The sequence below is a fragment of the Emys orbicularis genome, chromosome 3 (assembly GCF_028017835.1).
Source record: "Emys orbicularis isolate rEmyOrb1 chromosome 3, rEmyOrb1.hap1, whole genome shotgun sequence".
Taxonomy (NCBI): Eukaryota; Metazoa; Chordata; order Testudines; family Emydidae; genus Emys; species Emys orbicularis.
Genome location: NC_088685.1, coordinates 123648668 through 123671405, shown reverse-complemented (window position 1 = coordinate 123671405; position 22738 = coordinate 123648668). Strand labels below are relative to the sequence as shown.

Below are 22738 nucleotides of genomic sequence, written 5' to 3'. Positions count from 1 at the left end.
AATTTGGACCCTAGAATTCCCAATCAAGTTTAGGTTGAGTTTTGTGCCAAGAGACGAGGAAACCCTGAAGCTGGTCTCTCTGCGATGAACAGTATCCCCAGTCCCTGAGAAACTCTCATTGTGGCACACAGGCACCAAGGCCAGAAGTAAAGTCTGTTTTCCTTCGAAAGACTTACACGATTGTTGGGCTTACCAAATTTCAGAGTAGAGGGCAGCAGTCATTGGACTGAATCCCACTCACTCATCCATATCAGAAAAACTGATCAGCGTAGCACGTTACTGTCAAGGCACTCTCTTGCCAACATGTGCTTAAAAATACACACACAAGTCACCTGACATTTATTTTATTATCTTTGAAAACCTTTCAGGAGCCTGCAGAATTATTTCTCCATCAGTGTTATCCTGTTCCATCTGGCAAACAGCAATAACCCCCTTTCCCTCAGTTGGGATGGAATTAAATAGAAGGAACTACTTTAACTTTAACAATTTCCAAAAAACACAATATGAGCCTGTGTACACCAGCCTTTAACAGCAACACAATACTTGAAATCAAACTGGTTTATTAATGTTGCTGAAGAATAAACAGGGAACAAGATAAGAGTCCCATCAAAACAGTGGATTCTCTGGTCCACTTGCACCTGAAGAAGAGGTACAGTAGTACTTCTTAAAATATATTTATTAAAAAAACAGGAAGGTTTTCCCCTTCAGATTTGATTCCTAAAACCTGACAGTCTCCTTAAACACAGATTTTTTTTTTGTGATTGAAGGCAAACAAAAAAAAACAATGTTAAATGCCTTTTACTGACCATCACTATGTTAACAGTGTAAGAAAAAAAAAAAAACACAACAGGCATCCTGGTGAAAAGCACATAGATCGGAAAGATGTCCCTGAGATTTTTCCAGAAGATAATCTTTTACATGGCATACCATGGAGATCCTCCAAACACAAAGGCCAGAAGAGACCATGATGCCACAATCCCACAAATTCTGCAAGGGGAAGAAAGTTAAAATGTTATTAAGCTACTTACATTTGGGATTAGTTGGGTGATTATGAAAGTGAGACTCCTCCCTGAGCTGGGTCAGAGCTAATAGTCTCCCTCCATCTGCACCACTATATCACTGGATTAACAAAACATAGGAATTTTAACCTGTAATTGCCCCCGATATTCCAGAATTGAACTTTCAACACAGCTTTACCCTTCCCCACACTTGGTATTCCACTACTGGGCCTCAGAGATCAGCATCTGTCAATTATAACAGCATGGTGGTTTGGTGATGGCCACAAGAAAACATTTCCTTGGTGATCCAAGTCAAGATTAGAACCCAGAGGTGGAAGATCATTTACAGTGACCATTCTAAAACACCGCATAAAGCCTGCTTCTGAATTACATGTTTTCATGATGGATCTACAGTGCAACATTACTTAAGAGTAATTAACTGTTTCTCATACAAAGGTGCAGGGCAAGCTAGTTCAGGAGGGAATATTATTCCTGACTCACAGCAGAAGGCACATGAGAGCATCATCACTTACTGTAGCAAGCAGTTCACTTGTGGTGAGTGTCTCCAGTGGCGATAGAGTGAAATCCGCAGATTGGGGTGAGCTTTATAATCTCGCAGAACAACCCTGACACTAAGAAAGAGATCATAATTGCGTTACGTTAGATACATCTTGCATGCAGCTCTTATTGCATCCCCTTAACTAAAAGTCAGCAGGACTGGAGCAAGAGGGCAAATAGGGGCAGCGGGGGGGAGAGGATGATAGGGTGAAGACTTAGAATTTTGATCACTTACTCCTTAAATTTATTGGAGAGCAACAGAAATTGGTTCTCGGTCAGTCGTCTGACATCAAACTTGCACAGAGCTTTTAACTTTTGATAGATCTGTTCTTCATCCACCCCAGGCCATCCCCGAACACTGGCAATCAGAAGAGGTGGACGTTGGCTAGGGACATCTGTGCCAGAGAAATTCTGGAAAATGAAGAAGTGAAATTAAGCCAGAGACTCTCAAATTTAATCCACATTTGACTGTGGAAATACTAAAAGTGGTATTTAAGATCATTAAACACAACAGGCAAAAAGTGACCTATTGACTAAGCAATACCCACCTGTACAATACAAGAAAGTATTTTTCCATCTTTGGGCTCTTGTGGGCATGAACCATGACAGCAAAACTTAAGTCACCAGAATGCATGTGAAAATAAAAATCCAAGGCAACAACAAACTGTAGGAATCAGAAGCCTGGAAGTAGGGATATCTTAATACAGATGAGTACCTTTGAGTGCTCCCTGTATTTCCATATCGTGATAGGTGCTGAAATGGGGGAAAGAGGTATCTTGGCTGCAGTTAAAAGACTATGGGCTTGTCTTTATTACAGCGCTAAATCAGTGCTGTTGCAGTCGATGCAGTGGTGTCAATTTAGCAGGTCTGGTGAAGATGCAGTAAGTCGATGGGAGAGCGCTCTCCCGTCAATGTAATTAATCCACCTCAATGAGAGGCGGAAGCTATGTCAAGAGGACAGCATCTCCCGCCGACATAGCAAGGTGTAGACACCGCATTAAGTCGATGTAAATTACATCACTCGGGGGTGGCGGGGTGTAGTTTTTTTATACCTCGGAGCAATGTAACTTACTTCAACTTCAGCGGTGGTGTAGACAAGGCCCCAGCCCATTTGTAACAGGTGACAAAATGAATATAAATGGGTAAAAAATCAGCACAATTGTTTTTTTAAAATGCTATTTGGACTGACACTGAGAAGTCACCCGCAGATGAAGATCCAGACACCAGCTGGCATTTTCTTTCACTCATGTGAGCGAGCAGATAGCCTACTAGTTTGTGCATCTGGGGATTCAGATACAATAAGGGTAAACATAATGCACTTTAAACTCACGATTGTTGAAACGCCAGCTCGGATCAGATTCACCTGGTTCAGGTACTTGGTTAATGCACCGAGATACTGAGAGAAAGAGGAACCAGTCTCCAGCGTGTCACTATGTTGGAAAACAAAATTTAAAAAAAATAAATTCAGTGATCTACACTATAGGGAAACGGCACAGTACTACAGCTTTAGGGAACTCCTAGCTACAGCAGACCTTTAAGGGAACAGGAGCAGGGGAATTACGAAGGATTTATTTATTTAGAAGGTGAACATAGTGCTGGTAAAAGGAAACAGATTAACAGCCTTGCAGTGTGAACTCCTCTGTGTACAGAACAGATACAGCACATACAAGGCAGATCAAGCTTCCCCAGAACCCCCCTGCCCGTGTACCTCAATCATAACAGAGGGAAAGACCACATCTACTGGTGCAAGGATAGTGCTGTTTCAACACCCATTTAACACCCTTGTTATTCTCAACAGAAAACAACAAGTGTACCAAACAGTGGGAAGGGGACAAACATTCACTAGAAACTTGACTGAAGCCATCAGTTCATTTCCCTATAGCTGTCAGATGGTAGGACCATTTGGTCACTACCAGCTGAGCTGGATTTGAAACAATGACCAAAAGAAGGAAGGATGCACAATTTCATTACCAGCTTCTCAGGCCATTATACCCCTCAAGATTATTTTTTAAACAAGGTTTCAGCCTCGAGACAAAAACTTTAACTTGCAGCTTTATAAAATAACAAGCTAATTACTTGGAGTAGTGGCATTTTGAATAATGTTTTATTCAAAAACTGGACAAAGTTGTTGAATGGAAAATCACAAACTGACAGCTATTTTCTAAAAGAGCTATGAATGCAAGGTAATGAAGTTCATAAACACCACTCACCATGGCATTCTGCCTAGAAGCAAGTGAGCTAATTTCAAAAGAACTAAAAGGAGGAATAATGAAGAGGTGACATTACAAGAGTGCAGAAGCAAAAGCTAAGCAAATGTTCAGTTCTAAAGAATTATATATATGGATAATTTGGCAGTTTATCGTTAAGTAACAAGTACCTGTATTACCTACTATTGAATGAAGACTGTTACAGTGGATGGAAAGCAATTCCTGAATTCTAACAGTTAAACCTTTAAGAAATGTCAGGTTTTACCTGATCCACAGAGAAATGCATCATAGGCTGCCTCATGGGGAGATTTCTTGTCAGCTAAGAGTCCAAAAAATGGAAAATAAATTAAAACATCTCTAGAACACTGTGCAAATTACTTTGGGTCAAAATAATTCATCTCTCAGAAAGCATCAGATTATCCACAGTTTTCACAGAATCCCTATACCCCTGCAGTCTCTGCTGCTCCTCAGGAGCTTTCAAAATGACACTACCAAGGAGGCAACAGTTAGACCAGTGGCTGAAGAAAAGATGGCATCACATTTAAAGGTTTATTAGCGCAAACTTGCATTTATAAAAGGTCGGGATTGGCGTTAAAGGTGTGAATGGACAGGTTCCCCTGCACATGTTCATTATGCTACTTACAGCTTCATTTCTGCCTTGCATTAGGATTCCCATGGAATAAAACAAAGACTCTTTATACAGAAATGAAAATTTGCTTCATTGCACAGAACATACCATATTTTGAACAGTCACTTGCATGGGCAATCACCGGACATGTGGGGTTGGTGGGATTTAGGTCACTGTTGGAGAAAATGTGAAGTGTAAATTTTCATTCTTCCCCTATGCCTAAGTGTGGGGGGAAATTTTCAGCAAACGCTCTTGCCCTGTCAGAGTAATCTCTATGGCTTTCCATTTTTAACACAACTGCTAAAGAGATTTCTTAAAAGAAATTTCTCTACCATTAAGGAATAAAGTCATACATTAAAACAGCAGTGCAAGCAACAATTTAACTCTTTATTTTTCACCAACAAAGGAAGTCATATGGCTCAAAACCCTGCAGGCTACTTTGAAAACTTACCCCAGAGGTTTCAATTCTTAGCTCTTGACTGATATTTGGGAGGAAAAAAGAGGGGGGGGGGCAGCACGTGGAATAGTCCAGAAGTACCAATTTGTGTCAGAGGGATCTGCATAAATCCACACACAGAGATTAGGAGCCAGGCAAGTTTGTGGCATGGAAACAAAGTATATGGAGTTCACAAATGTAGGAGCCTTCTACCCTGCACAATACACCTGAAGTAGATTTGTGCTTGTGACTGCCTCTTCTAGATTCAAGTATCCTGAAGGTATTCTGCACACCTCCTCACTCTCCAAATTTACATATCCTTGTCCCAGGCCATAGATTACAAAAAAAAAATCAGAAGGGATTATAATCTCAACTAAAACTACTGCTGCTTCAGACTTTGAAGGTTGGTTGTTTTCCCTGCCCATTTGGCTGTGTGGATGCCCGCACTCCACACACTGGTCCAACAGACAAGACTTCCACAGAGATCTAAAAACAGGCTAGTTCAAAGTTCCCTCCCTCACTCCATGCCCCCAATACTGTAACTCATGTTTGGTAAAGATGGTTATATTCAGGGGAGACATCAGAAGGCAGCATAGAGAATCCTACTCCGGTTGTGAAAAAGATCCTTTAACATCTGACTGTGCAAGGAGAACATGAGTTTGGCCAATAGGATTCTCCTGTTTTGAACTATTAAAAAAATAAAATAGCAGTCCCTATCCCAAGCCAATCACACTGCCTTGAATGGCTTCCCTTACATCAGTGACCGTAGAGGCAAATAGGGACCCTTGCAGCTGCGTACGTGTGAATGCTCTCCTTACTGGAAACAAATTCCCACATGCTGCACTCTGTGTATCTGCTGATATTGTATACCCTACCCAGAATGCGTTCAAGTGCAGCAGAGTGTTTTACTTGCACACAAAAGTGTGAATAAGGATCAGTAAAAACAGACTACTCCAAGGAGAGGTGCTGACTGACTGGCTCTGGAGGGAAGGCTGTTTTGATGCAGGGCTTTTGGAGAAGGTAATAAAGAGGGTAAAAGTTAGGATTCTTGAAGTCGCCCAGAACAAGAGAAAACTTCCCAACAATTCTGGGCATCCACAGTTTGAAAAGACTACGAAAAAGCAGAATGCCTTAGGAAGAGAAGTTAGTAAGGTTAGTGTTATAAAAGGTGGCTGCTTGAGAGCACTCATATACTCTATTTATCCAGAGAGCAGATCCAGCACAAACAGTAGCAACATAAGGCTCTCATCCTGGCATGGTGTTTTGTCTGTGGAAGGAACACATCTATAGATGAGTAGTATTATAGTGTCCAGTCCTTACACTTTACCCATTCTGCTAACAAGAGTGCTATTTGTAATGTGGACACCTGTTCACTAAAGTAGGCTGAGGGCTTGTCTCCACTTACTGGTGTATCGACGACCGATCCACCGGGGCTCGATTTAGCAGGTCTAGTGAAGACATGCTAAATCGACCGCAGATCACTCTCCTGTCGACTCTGGTACTCTACCAGAATGAGAAGAGGAAGGGGAGTCAACGGGAGAGCATCTCCCGTCGACATAGCGTAGTGTGGACCCTGTGGTAAGTAGATCTAAGCTACATCGACTTCAATTATGTTACTAACGTAACTCAAATTGCGTAGCTTAGATCAACTTTCCCCCATAGTGTAGACCTGCTCTGAGATTACAAACTCATTCCACTTAAGACCCTATGCAGCAGTGAGATAGTATTAAGTTACTGCCAATCCCAGCCCTAGCCCAAATTCAAGATCAGGGAAATAATGGTAGAAAGTTTCAGAGCCCATTATCAATCCTCTAAGCAATCCTATCCTCTAGAAATCAGCATACAACCTAGTTTGCTATATATATTTCTACATCAGTATGTAAGCCAGTTTCCATCCTAATTTAATACTGGCTGAATAATTCAAAAGGAGGAATTTTAAACTATGTACTGACAATTAATTTGTAAGGTCTATAGGTAAAACTTCTTCCTCTGATGTTAAAGCCAGATTAGAAAGGAGGGAAACTGGTTGAACAATCTCAACCCACAGTGCAGCAGGAATGAAAATAAAAAAAAAAGTATAAAAATATTGCACGACTGACTTTTGAAATACCCTTCCCAAGATGATTCATGGACCAGCTGGTAGGGCTCAAATCCCCAGAATTCAATACTCACCTGCACAGGATTTCATAAACTTCTAGAAGGTTAGATGCTCGAGGAAACTGAAATTCCTGTAAGAAAACAAGGCAAGACATTTCTGATGTGCTGTGGTGTTTTGGAGGAAAGGAACCACAGGATCAGAAAACAAACCGAAACAGCCAGACCATCTAAAAAGTGCTGTGTGATAGAAACAGTGCAGGCATCACCACTACAGAAGGGAAAAGGCTGCTGGCCCACCTTCTTGGCAGAAGAGGTAGTACACCTCCAGGAGAAAGAGGATTTAAAGGTGGTAATGAAGAGACAGGATAATTTCCAGAGCTCTTCCATCAGGGAAGCAAGATGCCTTCGTGCAGTAGTCCCCAAATTGTGGGGTGCCCCCCACTGAGGGCACGGAGGAACATTCAGCGGGAGCACGGGAGGGGGTTTAGGCCAGCGCCTATGCGGGACGGGGAGGGAGTACCACCCAGCCATGCTCTGTCCCCAGCTCCACTCCAGCTCCAGCCCCACCCCCAGCCGAAGCCCCGGCTTCCAGCCACAGCTTCCAGCCACGATCCCAGTCACAGTTCCAGGCTCGGGTGCGGACAGATTACACTACAGGTAAGGGGGGGGCTACGTCATAAGTTTGGGGAACACCGCCTTAGTGCAACATTTAAAACTGGTCCCTGCTCTATAACCAGAGTGTGATCAGGACCTTCTTTCCATTTAAGTGTGAGGCAAGTTTTATTTCCCAAAACAAACTCTTATATCTTACCTTCCAGATTGATTTTGTTACATTCTTGGTGTCTATGAGGACAGGAAACAGGCTGTGAATGTTCCTTTTAAACTCCTCATAACTTTCTGAAAGAAAAACAATAAAGAAGCAAACATTCAGAAAAAAATATTACAGAACTGAGAAAAAGGAAACTCGGCACTCTATGCAGTAAACAAACTTTAAGTTTCCTTCTGGTCTTATGCCCCATGGGAGAACCACACTGGGAGCATTCCGGAGGGAGCAGGTCCTGCCCTAGAGGTGGGAGAGCCAGTGCAGTTATCTAGCATCAGCCCAATCACACTATGCGGAATAAATGATCATCACTGTGCTGTATTTCTGCCCAACGATTGAAAAAGCTGCTTTGGGGAGAGGTGCACCAGCATTTGAATGCTGCTAAAGATTACGCTACCTGGGAGGGGCTTGTAAAACTTGTCATGAAGATGCAGAAGGTCCATGAGCATGTTGTGTCCCACCACTGGCTATGGGGAGAGACAAAAAACAGTATCAGCATGTTCCTACAGAAGGTAGGTCAAGTGAGCAACTTGAGACCTGTCCAATAGCCCAACTTCTTTACTACAGGGGTAACGCCCATACAAGCCTCTTCAAAAGCTGCAAGGCCTAAAACAGTATCACAGTGAGGCCAATACCATCCCCAGCTGTGTATGCTCTCTAACCTTAGGGTGAGGGAGACATTTATTGGTAGCATTTTGTTTCAAAGAGGTCTGAGGAACTGGGGGGGGGGGGGGGCAGGGTGGAAGGGGAGACCATAGCCTTTAAAAATCTGTCTGGGCCAGCTGGCCCAGAGAGATTTTTTTTTTGGTTGTCAGATCTACAAACTTATTCTGGGATCTGAGCACCCAGCTGGGGTCTTTCTGCCCTATACATCACCAGGGATAAAGTTTCTGAAATTGGATCTTATTCAACAATTTTGCTAGGAACACAGGCATTCCTATACTTGATCAGGCCATTGGTCCACGTGGTGCAGTGTGCTGGCTCTGACAGTGGCCAGCACCAGATGTTTTAGAGGAATCTGCAAATGCACAATTATGTCAAAGTGGAATAACTTACCCACAGGAATGTCTCTGACTAACTCTCAGATGGTGGCTTATGCCTTGAAATGCGACAGGTTTTAGTTGTTCTGAACTTTGGGATTTTTTTTTATAAACTTGTTTGAAATGTACGAGTCAGAACAGAGCCTAGATCACTCTCCCGCAGGCAGGCTTGCTCTGCAGGGTGTCAGGAATGCAACGCAGTAAAGTCTGATTTTTGGATCAATAAAGTAAGAAGGTTTTAACAGAATACACTTAAAGCACACCTGCTTACTTAACAGATCTGCTATGTTTAATAGCCATTTTTCTAGCCAAAATTACACTTTAAACACTAACTTGTTTTACTGACAGTGTGAAGGGGTTAATGAAGCCAGTCTGTGCAGCCACTCACTGCTTTGAATCTGTTTACTCAGCTCCATACAAAACATCTTGCATACTCCACCACCACCCTGCTTGTCAAGGCTGTATCCCTACTTTGAACTTTAGGGTACAAATGTAGGGGCCTGCATGAAAACTTCTAAGCTTATCTACCAGCTTAGCTCTGGTCCGCTGCCACCATCTTAAGAATTCCCTCCCTGGGAAGCCTTGAGAAACCTTTCACCAATTCCCTGGTGAATACAGATCCAAACTCCTTGGATTTTAAACAAGGAGAAATTGACCCTTCCCCCCTCCTTCCTTTCACCAACTCCTGGTGAATACAGATCCAAACCCCCTTTGGATCTTAAAACAAGGAGAAATTGACCCTTCCCCCCTCCTTCCTTTCACCAACTCCTGGTGAATACAGATCCAAACCCCCTTTGGATCTTAAAACAAGGAGAAATTAATCAGGTTTTAAAAAAGAAGGCTTTTAATTAAAGCAAAAGGTAAAAATCATCTCTGCAAAATCAGTATGGAAAATAACTTTACAGGGTAATCAAACTTAAAGAGCTCAGAGGAATCCCCTCTGTCTTAGGTTCAAAGTATAGCAAACAAGATAAGCACTCTGGTAAAAGGTACATTTACAAGTTGAGAAAACAAAGTAAATCTAAGACGCCTTGCCTGGCTTTTACTTACAATTTTGAAATAAGAGAGACTTGTTTAGAAAGATGGGGAGAACCTGGATTGATGTCTGGTCCCTCTCAGTCCCAAGAGCGAACAACCCCTCAAACAAAGGACACACACAAAAGCCTTTCCCCCCCCCAAGATTTGAAAGTATCCTGTCCCCTTATTGGTCCCTGGGGTCAGGTGTCAGCCAGGTTACCCGAGCTTCTTAACCCTTTACAGGTAAAAGGATTTGGAGTCTCTGGCCAGGAGGGATCTCAGCACTGTACACAGGAGAGCTGTCACCCTTCCCTTTATAGTTATGACACTGCTACTATGGTAACAATCCAAGAATTCCAAAGATGGGAATAGGGATGGTGAGCGTCACCTTCTTGGCTTCAACAAGGGTCTGGAAGAGGTTGGTGAAACCCCGGGCAGAGAGAAGAACGAGCTCCTTTCGGCAGCAGTCATAAGAAGAGTTCTGTAGACGCCAGCGATGCCGTGGACTCACCTTTTTCACCATCACCTGCAAGAAAAGAGTTACTACACCTCTGGAGAAATAACCTTGCACACGGGCGCACACACACACACAAGCAGCTTGTCTGGTAGCCTGGTGTTAATGCTGAAAACAGGTTCAATTTTCAGACTGCCAAGGCTGTGGAGACAGCACTTCAATGCAGAAGGTGGAGACTGTCTCTCTTCCATCACTGAATGGCGATCAGCACCCAGTTGATAAATGAAACTAACTCTGAAGGGAGTTACTTCCAGGTGTCCTTGGCTAGAAGGACAGTGGCCATAAAATAGGTTGCCTGTTTCAGGATGTGAGAGGGTAGGTATGGAATTTAAGTGCTCTTAGCACTAGTAATAGGTATTCCATTGACAACGCTGAAACAAGACGCCCTCTATCCATAAAACAGGTATCGCGGGGACAACAGCAGTGCAGGTTTCCTCACACCAAAGTGCATCAACGCGGACTCTGAGGGCCCACACTTAGGTGTGAAATGGGAGCTCAGGAAATGTGTCCCATCTATAGCCTCTCTTTGAGAATAAGAAGAGTGCTAGTTGCAATATTGATTTTTGTGATTTTTTAAGCTTCTCCCCGGCATCTGGACTGAGACCACTTGTTTCCTGAATAGGCCACCCAATAGCCCTCATTTTTATTCAATAAACAGCATGCCAGATTCAAGCTGATGACCTAGATGCGAAAGGCTGTGTAATATTACTGTTCTAACAAACCAGCAACAGAATGGGTGAAAGTCTTCAAGGCTAATAGAAGGGGCAGTTTAACAATGAAAAAGCAACTACGGAAGACCACATGTTCACTTTTGTGGATACATGAGGGAGCGGGTTTGAGAAGCCTGGAAATTCTGAGAGTCATTTCAGACTTTGCCTAAGAGCGATCCTTCTGGAAGAGGAGGCTTTGGGATTGAAAGAGAAACAGAGGCCAAAGCTTCCCAACCCATAGAATCCCAGAAAAGGGAACCTGGTTCAGCCCCTTTGCACGGTTCCTTTGCAGGCTCCCTCCTCCTCCTCCAGGAACCTTTCCATTAAAGCACAAACAAGATTTCAGAGTCACAGCAGGAAGAACAGGCACACACATATCTAAACAGAAGTCCTACCTTCCAAAGGGCTTCATTTCCAACTTACCTTCTGGTCTCCAAAAGGCTCTGTCCAAACATCTGGAAGTGCCTGTCTCAGAATCAGCTGTACCTCAAATATCTGAAAACCTGAGACCAGAAACCGAGAGAAAGACTTAAAGGTGGGGAGGAGTTTGCTTGGTAGAATAAGAATGTTTTTCAATGGAAGAATAAAATAGTGCAGAAACCAAGATAAAAATTAAATATTTAGGGCATACGGCAATCCAGAAAAGAGGGCTGACAATCTGAGTCATCCCTATTTCAAAAAGAACAGGAGTACTTGTGGCACCTTAGAGACTAACAAATTTATTTGAGCATAAGCTTTCATGGGCTACAGCCCACTTCTTTGGATGTAGCTGTAGCCCACGAAAGCTTATGCTCAAATAAATGTGTTAGTCTCTAAGGTGCCACAAGTACTCCTGTTCTTTTTGCGGATACAGACTAACACGGCTGCTACTCTGAAACCTATCCCTATTTCAAATTATTTTAAAAAATACCTTTGAATATATATCTTAGTACACTTCCATGCAAGGGGCACAAAATTGAGCCAGAAAACCTTAGAACGAGGAAAGCTGTCTGATTTATTACTCCCAGCCCTGGAAAATCCACCTCAATTCCAGAAACAGCCACTGATACCAAACAACCTCTAGGAAAAAAAACAAAAACCTTCCACAATAGAGCTCATCATGACGACAAAAAAGGAGCAAAAGAGCACAGAGATTAAAACAGTCTATGATTCTATGACCAGAGCCAGAAGGCCTGGCAGCAGCAATGGTGGGATGGGTATGTTTTTTTTAAAGTGAAAAAGCAAGAGTATTACAAGACAGGCAGCTATGTAAGGGGGCTGAACAAGCAGCAATCCCCATGTATTCAGAAAAGGTGCTGCAGCCACTGAGAAATCACAAATGAGGAAGGAATCCTATTTCATACCACTAATATCATGTAGAACCATAGAGCCTCCCTCTTCTGCTGATGGCACCCAGCTTGTCACATCATCAATCACCTTTTTCACTTTATCCTTGTCCAAAGTGCTGAAATGAGATCAGAAAAGAAAAAAAGTGAGAAAGCTGCAAAAGCAGTCACAAGCAAGACTGCTTTACAGAGGAGGCCCCCTTCCCTCCTGCTGTAGTCATTCTGTGGAGCAACTGACAGCATCATCCTGTGACTGTTCACCGGACTCCATATATTCTCCAAGGGAACAGAAATGGCAATGAGACATTATGTCAGTTTCAGTATTCCTACAAAATGTAAATTGAGTGAAAAGTGAAGGTCAAACACTAACAGAAGTCACTAGAGGAGCAATGGTTTTGGAAGAGCTTTACCTGCGAACTTTCCAGTTTCCAGTTAAGAGACCTTGCTGAAGTTTCTTCTCCTGTACCTCATTTATATATGGGATTCCATCTTTCAGAAACTGAACAGGGGGGGAAAAGGGTTTATTTATCATAGGATTTTCAGGTGTTAAATTAGAAAAATAATATGAGGATAGGGACCCTCAAAATTGGTATTTATTTGTGAAATCTGTGTCATTTCTAATATGATGGCCTTCCCCATTCCTTTCCCAAAATGCTTCCCAACATTTTCTAAAAAAGTCCAAATTTCCCCAGTAACCCAATTTGTATGCATATGCAAAGGAAGGGAAAGGTTTTATTTTGTGATTCCAAAGGGTTCACAGGTACAGAGAGGGGAAAAACTGAATTATGAAAGATTGTGCATGAAATTTGAAGTCCTGACCATTTGTGATTATTTAAGAGCCGACAAAGAAAGTACTCAATGTCAGGATTCTAATCCAGGTTTTCAGGACAAATTCCAGCTCTTTAATTACATTTGATTTAATTAAATTCTCCAGCCGTTTCAACTGGGTACTCTTTTCTTCACGCCCTGCTATGAACTGTTGGATAGTACTGCTGTATACTTATGGCACTGTCTTCCACCTTAGAGATGGTGGAACATCATAGACAGGTAAAGTTTTATTTAACTAAGAGTTCAAGTTTCTTTGAGATTATCAGATAATGATAAATTAAAAACCCATTTTCTTATCTGAGTACCCAAGCTTCCCACTCCTACACAGGGTCTTACATCTTCTGTGCAACTGAGTAGGCTGGACCACATCTAATAGTCAACTAAATGACACTTGACAGACACAAAAACTCTACTTCAGTGTATAAGGCCTGGAGATATTCACCCATCATGCAGACCACACCTGGATAGTGTGGTCTGCAATCTGGGTGAGAGATGGGAGAGTAGGGAGGACAGGAAGCATATGACCCATCATATGCTTCATTTATTCAAAGACTGGCTGTGCCGGGATACCAGTAAAGACAGGCATTTACCCCTCTGGTGATAAGGAGATGGGAAGTTCATGGAGGTGCCCTGTGGCCAGTGGCAGCTAAGGTTGGTGTCACAGGACGGTAAGGAGATGCCCAGTGACCAACTGCAACAATGTGAAGCAGTAGTACAGGGTCCACAGGGTTAGTTAGGGGTTCAGTTTAGTAACCACTGCCAAAGATGTGGTTACTGCCTCCTGGTCATGGAACAGCGGTGTCCAAAGCCCTGTATTGCTACTGACACACAACAAAACAAACCCAACCCAAGTATTCAAAGCAGCCGCTGTACTGAAAAAGTAGCAAGCTGCTGCTTACAGAAGGAATGCAGAGTTTGGGGATATTTTTCCTTAATATTTCCCCATAACTACAAAAGCCTCCTCTGCTCTAGTCACTTACAACAGAGAACATACCTTATTATAATCAAAACCGTAATGCGTCAGGAACTGAATGCTAGACGCCTGGAAAGAGAATTCAGAGTCCATGACTCCAAATGTTGTGGGGAAGAGGAAGAAGTTATAGGAGTGTGCAACATACCTACAATGAAAAAGAAAGAGGTCTAAAACAGGATCAAGAGGAACGATTGCACAAAGGAGCCTGAGAACCTCCAGCATGGAATCTCAACTGCATTATCTCTGTCATAAAAGACAGCTATGAGTTTATTTAAAAAGAATACTTTATTTTTACTTACTTGTTTGATTTTTCATTTGAAAATATAGACAACCCTGAAAGAAACAAACACAAACTGAAGTCTTAGTATTTAGAGCTGGGTCTCCTCCGTTTCTTGTTTACTAATATTGTGAAAATTAAATAGCGGATGCAGGAGTTCTCCTCGCTATGCCATTTTAGTCATTTACTAAAGCTGCTGCACTAGAATTTTACTAACCTCCAGATCACTGCCACGTTACAAAGGGGTGGCATGAATGTGGGTTCCCAGGTAGTTAAACAGAAATAAGATTTTAGGGCTCAATGGGCAGACAAATTAATCTTCAGTAAGAAGCAGCCCTTACTGAAAAGAGACTAAGCAACGGAAAAGAGGAGGAAAATTATTGAAAGCTACAAACTGTGCTGTAGGTTTACAGGTCTTTCTACTCTACAAAAGTGTTGGGAGACTTGGTTACAACACTACACATCTCCTCAGACCACAATAAATGCTCTGATAATCTAAGACTTTAAAGGTCACCTGCAAACCATTTTTAAAGATGGCGTTTGGAACTTTAATTAATTTCATTATGAAACATACTCCCCCTTCCAACACCCTAAAAAGGAAGGATCCTACTCTATTGATTTTAAACATTAGAAATATTAGAAATGTCAATTCTTGTTTCCCCTTGGTATTGATGAAGATGCCTTGGAGGAGGCGTACTAACAGCTCACAGTGTGACTAGAAAAGGTGGTTGAATCTACAGTAAAGACATTCTTAATTCAAAATATTAGTCATTGAAGTTAAATAGATGTTAACCAAAAAAATTACACCATCTAACCAAATATCTTAGTACTTCTAATTTTCTCAGCTTTCAGTCTCTTGTGGTGTCAGAATTTCACTAATTTTTGAGTCATCATAGAGTCTTTCAGCACAGGCAATCTAGACAAGTCCTGAATTTCTAATGTAAAAAGTAAGTAGAAAAACATTAAAAAAAGAGCAAGAAAAAAAAAAACCTTAAGATTTCTGTGTGTCATAAAAGAAATAAGGCACAAGTGCATTTTCCCCCTTGCAGGGCACCTTCAACATGCTTCAGGGACAGACATACCTGTACTACAAAGTGAAAGCATGCTTTAACTGGGTCAATCTACACAGATGTGTAAATGGATGAGGAAAAAAATGAAGCTTCTTCCAGAACAACACTCTACCTTTTCAGCCAGCAGGGGCTTCAGCACGGAAGGTTCAAATCTCCCCTTCACATCCCTACATTGGTTCAAAACACTCTGCAGCCCAGGAAGCAGATGCAGAGATCATAATCTAGCTGGCCTTTATTTAGTGACATTGTCAAAAGTTGATTTTCTGTCTCCCCCAAATCAAACTGAATACCTCAGTCCTCATGAGAAGCCCCTACAATAGTAACCTAAAATGCCAGAGGACAAAATGAAGCTGTATAAAGCAGCATATTTAATTGTCTAACCTTGGAGAAAATAATATTTTCTAGTACCTTCCATTTGAGAATCTGAGTGATTTATTAACATTAACCCTCACAAAACCATGTGAGCTAGGTATTACCTCCATTTTACAGGTGAGACTATTAAGGCACAGAAAGGTTATATTTCATGCTTTACAGTCACACCGCAAGTCAATGACAGAGTTTGGAACAGAACCGACAATGACTGACTTCCATTACATTTTTCTTTAAAGATGACAGATTCCTTTACAGTGTTTTTTTAAAATAAATTTGCAGCAATATAAAGTAGACTGAAAATTCTTGCATAGCCAGTCTGACATTAAACTACTTAAGATGTATGTATGCTGATAACATTATTCCTTAATAAAAAGGGATCTAGTATGGAGGACAACCAGTGCAAACACAGCAGACAAGCAAAAACAGAATTGCAAACCTTTATCCTTCCCAGAAAGTCCCACAATCCTCTAGTAGATTAGATGCTATGTGCCAAGTATCAGAGGGGTAGCCGTGTTTGTCGCTTTTTACAGATCCAGACTAAGAGTCCTGTGGCACCTTATAGACTAACAGACGTATTGGGGCATAAACTTTCGTGGCATTCATCTGACGAAGTGGGTATTCACCCACGAAAACTTATGCCCCAATACGTCTGTTAGTCTATAAGGAGCCACAGGACTCTGTCACTTTTTATAGATGCTATGGGTTAGCCAAATTCAACTAGTTTGTGAAATGCTAGTAAATACTTAGGAAGAAGTGGAATTTTATCTTTTCTGACAACAATGAACAAAAGATCTCACCGAGCTGATTGACTGTGAACTTCTGAACACTCCGTCTGGCCTTCAGATACCACTCAGCAGGTGAATCGAAGAGACTATTAAATGATCAGAGGGGGGGGGGGGAAATACTCCCATGATGTATTGTTTTACTTTCTCACCGCAACTTCTACCATTATTTTAACTCACTAGATCATATGACAACATTTTGGATGTGACATCTTTACCTGGGCTGCTTGCCTTTTGGAAAGACTGAATGTAAACCTGTGAATTCCATATCGAGCCCTGTAGAGACGGAACACAAAAAGAGATTCCAAAATGTGACTCTGCCTTTCTCCAGCCTTTTGTACCAACTACAAATGGACAAAGGAGTGATCTAAACTCCCAACACGGTACTAAGAAAATTAAATCCCCCCCAACTTCTCCCCTTAACCCAGGAATTATTCAGCCAGACAGCAGCTGAGTAGGGAATTACTCCTTCAAAACAAAGAGTGTGCTTCACAATTTGGAAGTTCATTTGATGTTTACTCATCCCTGAATGTAGCATTAAAACATATAGTTGCATTAGACAGCATAGCATGTTAGGGCCAAAGGGAAAAAAGTACGTTTAATCAGCACCACTGTGGCCAACACAAGCTCACCAAGACCAGCAATGCAAACACGAGCTGGGCTCATTCTCCATCTGGCATTCACTACCTTTCTCAGCCAAAACTGAAGCTTTATTTCTGGGAGCAGTTTAAAATACCAGTACATACATATTGTAGATTTTTCTGTCTTTTCTATATTAATAGGACAATCTTATCTCTGCATAAATTAGAAGTATACATTCCTAATCTGAAACTGTACTTTCACATACTCGTGAGATGTAGTTTAGTTAGATGATTTGCTATACTATTCATCACTAGTGACAATCACTGACAGGAAAGATTGCAACCACACTGTCTATCTGAGAAGGCACAGCAGAGGCAAAGACCAGGGACAGGAAATGGACAATTAATAGTAATGCACTCTAGTGTTCATAGTTACAATTGAGGTTAAAATGTTATATGGATGGACAAAGTGCTCTCCTAGACTAGGTCTACACCAGGAGGACTTTGTTGATATAGCTATACAAGTACACTATACTGGCAACACACCCCTAATGTTAACATAGCTTATACTGGCAGAACTGAGCTTATACCAGCCCCCACCAGCAACATAAATATTTAATACCAGTTAATCATAAAAATACCAGTTTTGCTGGTATAACTGTGTCTAAGCTAGATATGCCAGCTCAGATATGTCGGCCAGAAATCAGAACTCATCACCCCTCTGACCAACATAGCTCTGCCTGCAAAATTTTTTGGTGTAGACCTGGCCCTAGTCTCTCCATTCACCCCAAGCATCACCACAGAGTACAAGTTGTTTGGATGCCTCAGTTGAACATTCCCATACTTGCCAATAATTTGAGGCTTAATCTTAACTCTGAACTTTTTGAAAAAAAAAAAAGATAACTACAACATCCTTGTAAGATTGTATATTTTTACTTTTAAGTTACATATGTATTCTCCTCTCAACCTTACCTCCTGTTTAACAGTTATTAAATGGGAAGTAACTTGTGCTTCATTTACAGATCAGGGAAAAGGGAAACATTTCAAGGACAATGGTGGAGAGAGTGGGAGAAAACAAATGACATTTTTTCCTACTGGGACATTGCACACTAACTGTGATACGATATACACCAGGGGTGGGCAAACTTTTTGGCCCGAGGGCCACACCTGGGTGGGAAAATTGCATGCAGGGCCATGAATGTAGGGCTGGGGCAGGGGGGTTGGGTGCGGGAGGGAGTGTGGGGTGTGGGAGGGGGTGCAGTGTGCAGGAAGGGGCTCAGGGTAAGGGGTTGGGGCAGAGGAGGGGGCGGAGTGTACGAGGGGGCTCAGGGCAGGGGGTTGGGGTGCAGGAGGGAGTGTGAAGTGCGGGAGGGGGCTCAGGGCAGGGGTGCAAGGAGGGGTGCAGAATGGAGGGGGCTCAGGGCAGGGGGTTGGGGTGCAGGAGGGGTGTGGCAGGGGTTCAGGGTGCAGGAGGGGTTTGGGGTGCAGCAGAGGGCTCAGGGCAGGGGTTTGGGGTGCAGGTTCCGGCCCGGCACCGCTTACCTGGAATGGCACCGGGGTGGCAGTGGCACGCACCGGGGCCAGGATAGGCTCCCCGCTTCCGTGCTGCTCCAGCACCACGTCCCTGCGGCCCCTGGGGAAGGGGGGGCAGAGGGCTCCGTGCGCTGCCCTCACCTGCGGGTACCTCCCCTGAAGCTCCCATTGGCCGCGGTTCCCCATTCCCGGCCAATGGGAGCTGCGGGGGGCAGTGCCTGCAGGCAAGGGCTGCACACAGAGCCCTCTGCCCCCCCTCCCAGGGCCACAGGGACACGGTGCCGTTCGCTTCCGGGAGGAGCACGGGGCCCACGGCACCACGGGGGCAGCAATCTCACGTGCTGGATCCAAAGCCCTGATGGGCCAGATCCAGCCTGCAGCCCGTAGTTTGCCCACCCCAGCTATACACACTAATGATGATTAAAGTCTTAAATAGAAAACTGGAAAAAACATCTAGGGTGGCTAGTCTACACTATAAAGTATAGCTATACTGGCAAATCCTTGCAGCAGAGATGCAGTTTATGCTAGCAAAAGAACTCCTTGTGCTGTTAAAGGCATTAAATTGCCTCTCCAAATGACATGTCATGCCAGCAAAAGTTATTTCACCATGTGTGACTTTTTTCACATTCTTAACTGACATAGCTATGGCAGCAAAGCTTGAGACACTCTGCTCTACCAGTTATCTGAACAAAATAAGCGATGCCAGCAAAAGAACTCGGATACATAGCTACACTGGTAAATCTTTTATACTGCAGACAAGGCTTAAGACTGAACTCCTTTTCCAATCCCTTGTTGTAATCATTCATGATGAAGAGGCAAAGTGAGATAGCAGAGATCACTAGAATTGGGATGGAAGGGGAAAAGAATTCTTAAATCTTATAAAAATGATTCTTATTAGTTACCATGGTGCAATCCTTTCCCTACATGATTATAGCTGGCTCTACCTACCTTTCAATACAAAGAGGGCAGGAAAAAAAAAAGATTAGATGCATAAAGGGGCAGAAGAGGCAGTTTTGCTTTAGTACTTTTCTACTTCCTCTTTGACAGCACTTCTGTCCCTTTCTAGATGCATCTCAGAGGTTTCTCTCTAGGCTTTCAGAAGGATACCACACATATCTTCATCAGCACCCAATTTTTTTTCCTTGATACCTACTGCACAAAGAGACCCAACTTTGTGCCTATGCCTCTCTCCGCCGTATGCAATGGAAATGGAAAATCCAGTTTCCCTGGTCACATTTGGCAATAGAAGCATGAGTGCTGGAACTAGGGGTGCTGCTGCATCCCCTGGCTTGAAGTGGTTTCCATCAATGGCTCTCAGCACCCACTATACAAATTGTTCCAACACACAACACCCCTGAATGGAAGAGGGCTTGGGAAAAATCGGGGTGGGGGACGACAGTATTTATCAACTGGGGGCCAAGACAACCCAGGAAAGACCAATCCATTAGTCAAGACCTGATCTGGCAGCTGAGCTCATCAGGGGTGCACCCTACACGGTTTAGGGCCATAGGCCAAAGGCAAGTAAGCAGGTGAGGTGATGCCTCTGGTGTTCCAACCACTGCCCTGGCCCGTCACACGTGCAGAGCGCGCAGGGCGCGGACCGGGCTGCCCGACTCACACCCCCAGGAGCGCTCGCTCCCGAGGCCCAGTGTGAACAGCCACTTTCGCTCTGGGCAGCGAGCCCGGCGGGGAGGCCAGCGGCAGCCCCGGAGCTAGCGGGTGTGAGAGGTCCCACGTTTCCCCTCCTGCAGTGGGCGCAGGCAGCGGGGGGCGCCCCGGCCCGGCCGGCAGGGAGGGAGGGAGGCTCAGTCCCGCCACCCTGCTCCAGGCGGGGCCGCTCACCCAGGAAGTCGCAGCCTAGGACCAGCGCCCGCAGGCGGGGCAGGCTCTGCGCGAACTGCCCGGTCCCCAGCTCCATGCCCGCCGCTCCCGCGCGAGGGCCGAGCAGAAAAACCCGCGCTCTCGTAAGGCGTTCCTCGGCCGCAACTAGCGCCTCACGGGCACACCCTCTTGATTGACAAGAACAGCAGCGAATCAGCGCTCGGTTAGTAACGTGAGCACCCTTCGTTCCCTCCGACTCTTAAAGGGACCGCGCCGCCGCAGGAAGGGCTGTGCTCTGCTCTCCGCAGGGGTGCGTTACCCCCGGGAGGAGCGAGGGGAGCCCGCAGCGGCTGCACAGTAATTCCATGATGCCGCCCTTGGAACCAGGGCTGGGGGCGGGGAGCCCCCGCATCCCACCCACAGGCGGCTCGGTGCCACCCCTCGCCCCGCCATGCCCGGGCAGGGAAGCGATCGCAGGGGAAGGAGCGTTGCTCCAGTGTCCGCGGTCTCCTCTCCTCCTGCCCCGGGAGCCTGGCGCGAAGCGGGAAGATGCCCTGGAGCAGAGAGCTCGACCTCTGTCCCTGTTCCATCTCACGGGCAGGGCTTTGGGAGCGATGGGGAAAGATACAAATCTGTGCTGCCACGGCCAGCCGCGTATCGCTCTGTACAGCGTGCGCGGTCAGGGAAGGAATTAAAAAAAATATAACAGGACTAGGGTGACCAGACAGCAAATGTGAAAAATTGGGACGGGGGTGGGTTATAATAGGAGCCTATATAAGAAAAAGACCCCAACATTGGGACGGTCCCTATAAAATCACAACATCTGGTCACCCTAAACAGGACAGGCACTGATTTGCTCCTAAAGCTAGAGCGAGGGAGCTGGAATTTAACCAGGAACCTAAGCAACGGTATTAATAACTGCATGATTGCACAACGCGCTCTTCTGTTCCAGCATTTAAACTGTTTGATGCTGTGGCTCATTTGACATGTAATAATAATCGATAAGCAGAGAGGAGGAGTTCCCCAACCACAGCCCTGGTTCCAAAAAATCAGGCTTCCAACCCATTACAACAGCAACTTCTCCCACTAGAGGGCACCAAATTATTTTACAGCCGCTGGTATATTATACTGCTGCTGCAGAGATTCTATCTGCCCCCTTTTGAAGGATTTTAAGATAGAAACATACAAAATTAACTTTCTGTGAAAAACAGGCCCCCAGCTTTAACCAAAGCCATAGCAGCTGCTGGAAGACAATAGGGCAGGACACACACAAAGCTTCTAGCTTTGGGAGCTAACCCCATTGATACAAATTTGAAGAGAATAAATTATGCAGTATGCAGGAAATTGAAGATAAATTTGTCCTAATGTTGTAAGATCAAATAACATCTACAGCATTTTAAGGTTTCTCTCTTCTACAATCAGTTTTAAAGAAGCCTTTCAATTGGTGACTTTCACTGGTCTCATTTAATTTTTCCAGAGGACTGGAAGAAAGTTAAAGTTATGCTAATATTTTAAAAAGGTAAATGGGAAGACCCAGGTAACTATAGGCCAGTGAGTCTGCCACTGATCCTAAGGAAAATCATGGAAAGACTAATATAGAAAATAAATCAGTAAAGAATTAAAGTTTGATAGCATAGGTCACAATATACTATGAATGCTTATAAGTTTGGTTTTTAAAGGTGACTGCTAATTTTCATTTCTGTAAGGGATTTAATTTAGTAGTGAACAATTTTTAAAAGTCAGTACTCCATGGATTTTAAAACTGCCACTTGATACATTTCTAAAGGTGAGGAATGATCACGCAAAGGGGGCTACATTCTAGTGGCATCTGACCAGGACCTTTTCATGGGCCAGTACTATTCCATTATCTATTCATGATTTGAAAAATATAAAATCAGTGCTGCTAAAGTTTGCAGCTCACCTGGTTTTTGCATCAAGTAGTAAATGATTGGTCAGTTACACAGAGCACCTTGGACCACTTGGCAAACTGGGCTCATTTGAACATGTGTCTTAATGAAGCCAAATGCAAGGTCATATCTAGGAAGAAGAAAAATGCAGGTCACACCTGCAGCATGGTGGACTGTAATCCAGCGACTCTAGAAAAGATTCAGGGATCATGACAGATAACCAAGTGAATATGAGCTCCCA

At 43.7% G+C, this 22738-nt stretch overlaps 1 protein-coding gene across 1 annotated transcript; it reads right to left on the bottom strand.

Annotated features, from left to right (window-relative positions):
* Nucleotides 1-914: 914 nt before the first annotated feature.
* Nucleotides 915-20687, bottom strand: PNLDC1 (PARN like ribonuclease domain containing exonuclease 1). The gene is made up of 19 exons (XM_065401829.1): nt 20612-20687; nt 16874-16931; nt 16671-16744; nt 14454-14487; nt 14176-14299; nt 12764-12852; nt 12372-12472; nt 11452-11531; nt 10193-10330; nt 8145-8214; nt 7736-7821; nt 7000-7055; nt 4500-4564; nt 4029-4082; nt 3767-3809; nt 2887-2986; nt 1792-1967; nt 1532-1630; nt 915-987 (listed from the first exon to the last, which is right to left on the bottom strand). The coding sequence occupies exons 1-19, from the start codon at nt 20685-20687 to the stop codon at nt 915-917; spliced, it is 1596 nt and encodes a 531-aa protein (XP_065257901.1).
* Nucleotides 20688-22738: the final 2051 nt, after the last annotated feature.

What these genes read in the sequence shown, in the direction of transcription:
- PNLDC1 (XM_065401829.1), bottom strand. Translation starts at nt 20,687, where the DNA reads ATGGAGCTGGGGACCGGGCAGTTCGCGCAGAGCCTGCCCCGCCTGCGG. An exon ending in GTTCACAGTCAATCAGCTCG is followed by an intron (nt 14,488 to 16,670) that starts GTGAGATCTTTT and finishes TGTTTCTTTCAG; the next exon opens with GGTTGTCTATATTTTCAAAT. An exon ending in AGCCTTTTGGAGACCAGAAG is followed by an intron (nt 10,331 to 11,451) that starts GTAAGTTGGAAA and finishes CTTTTCTTGCAG; the next exon opens with GTGATGGTGAAAAAGGTGAG.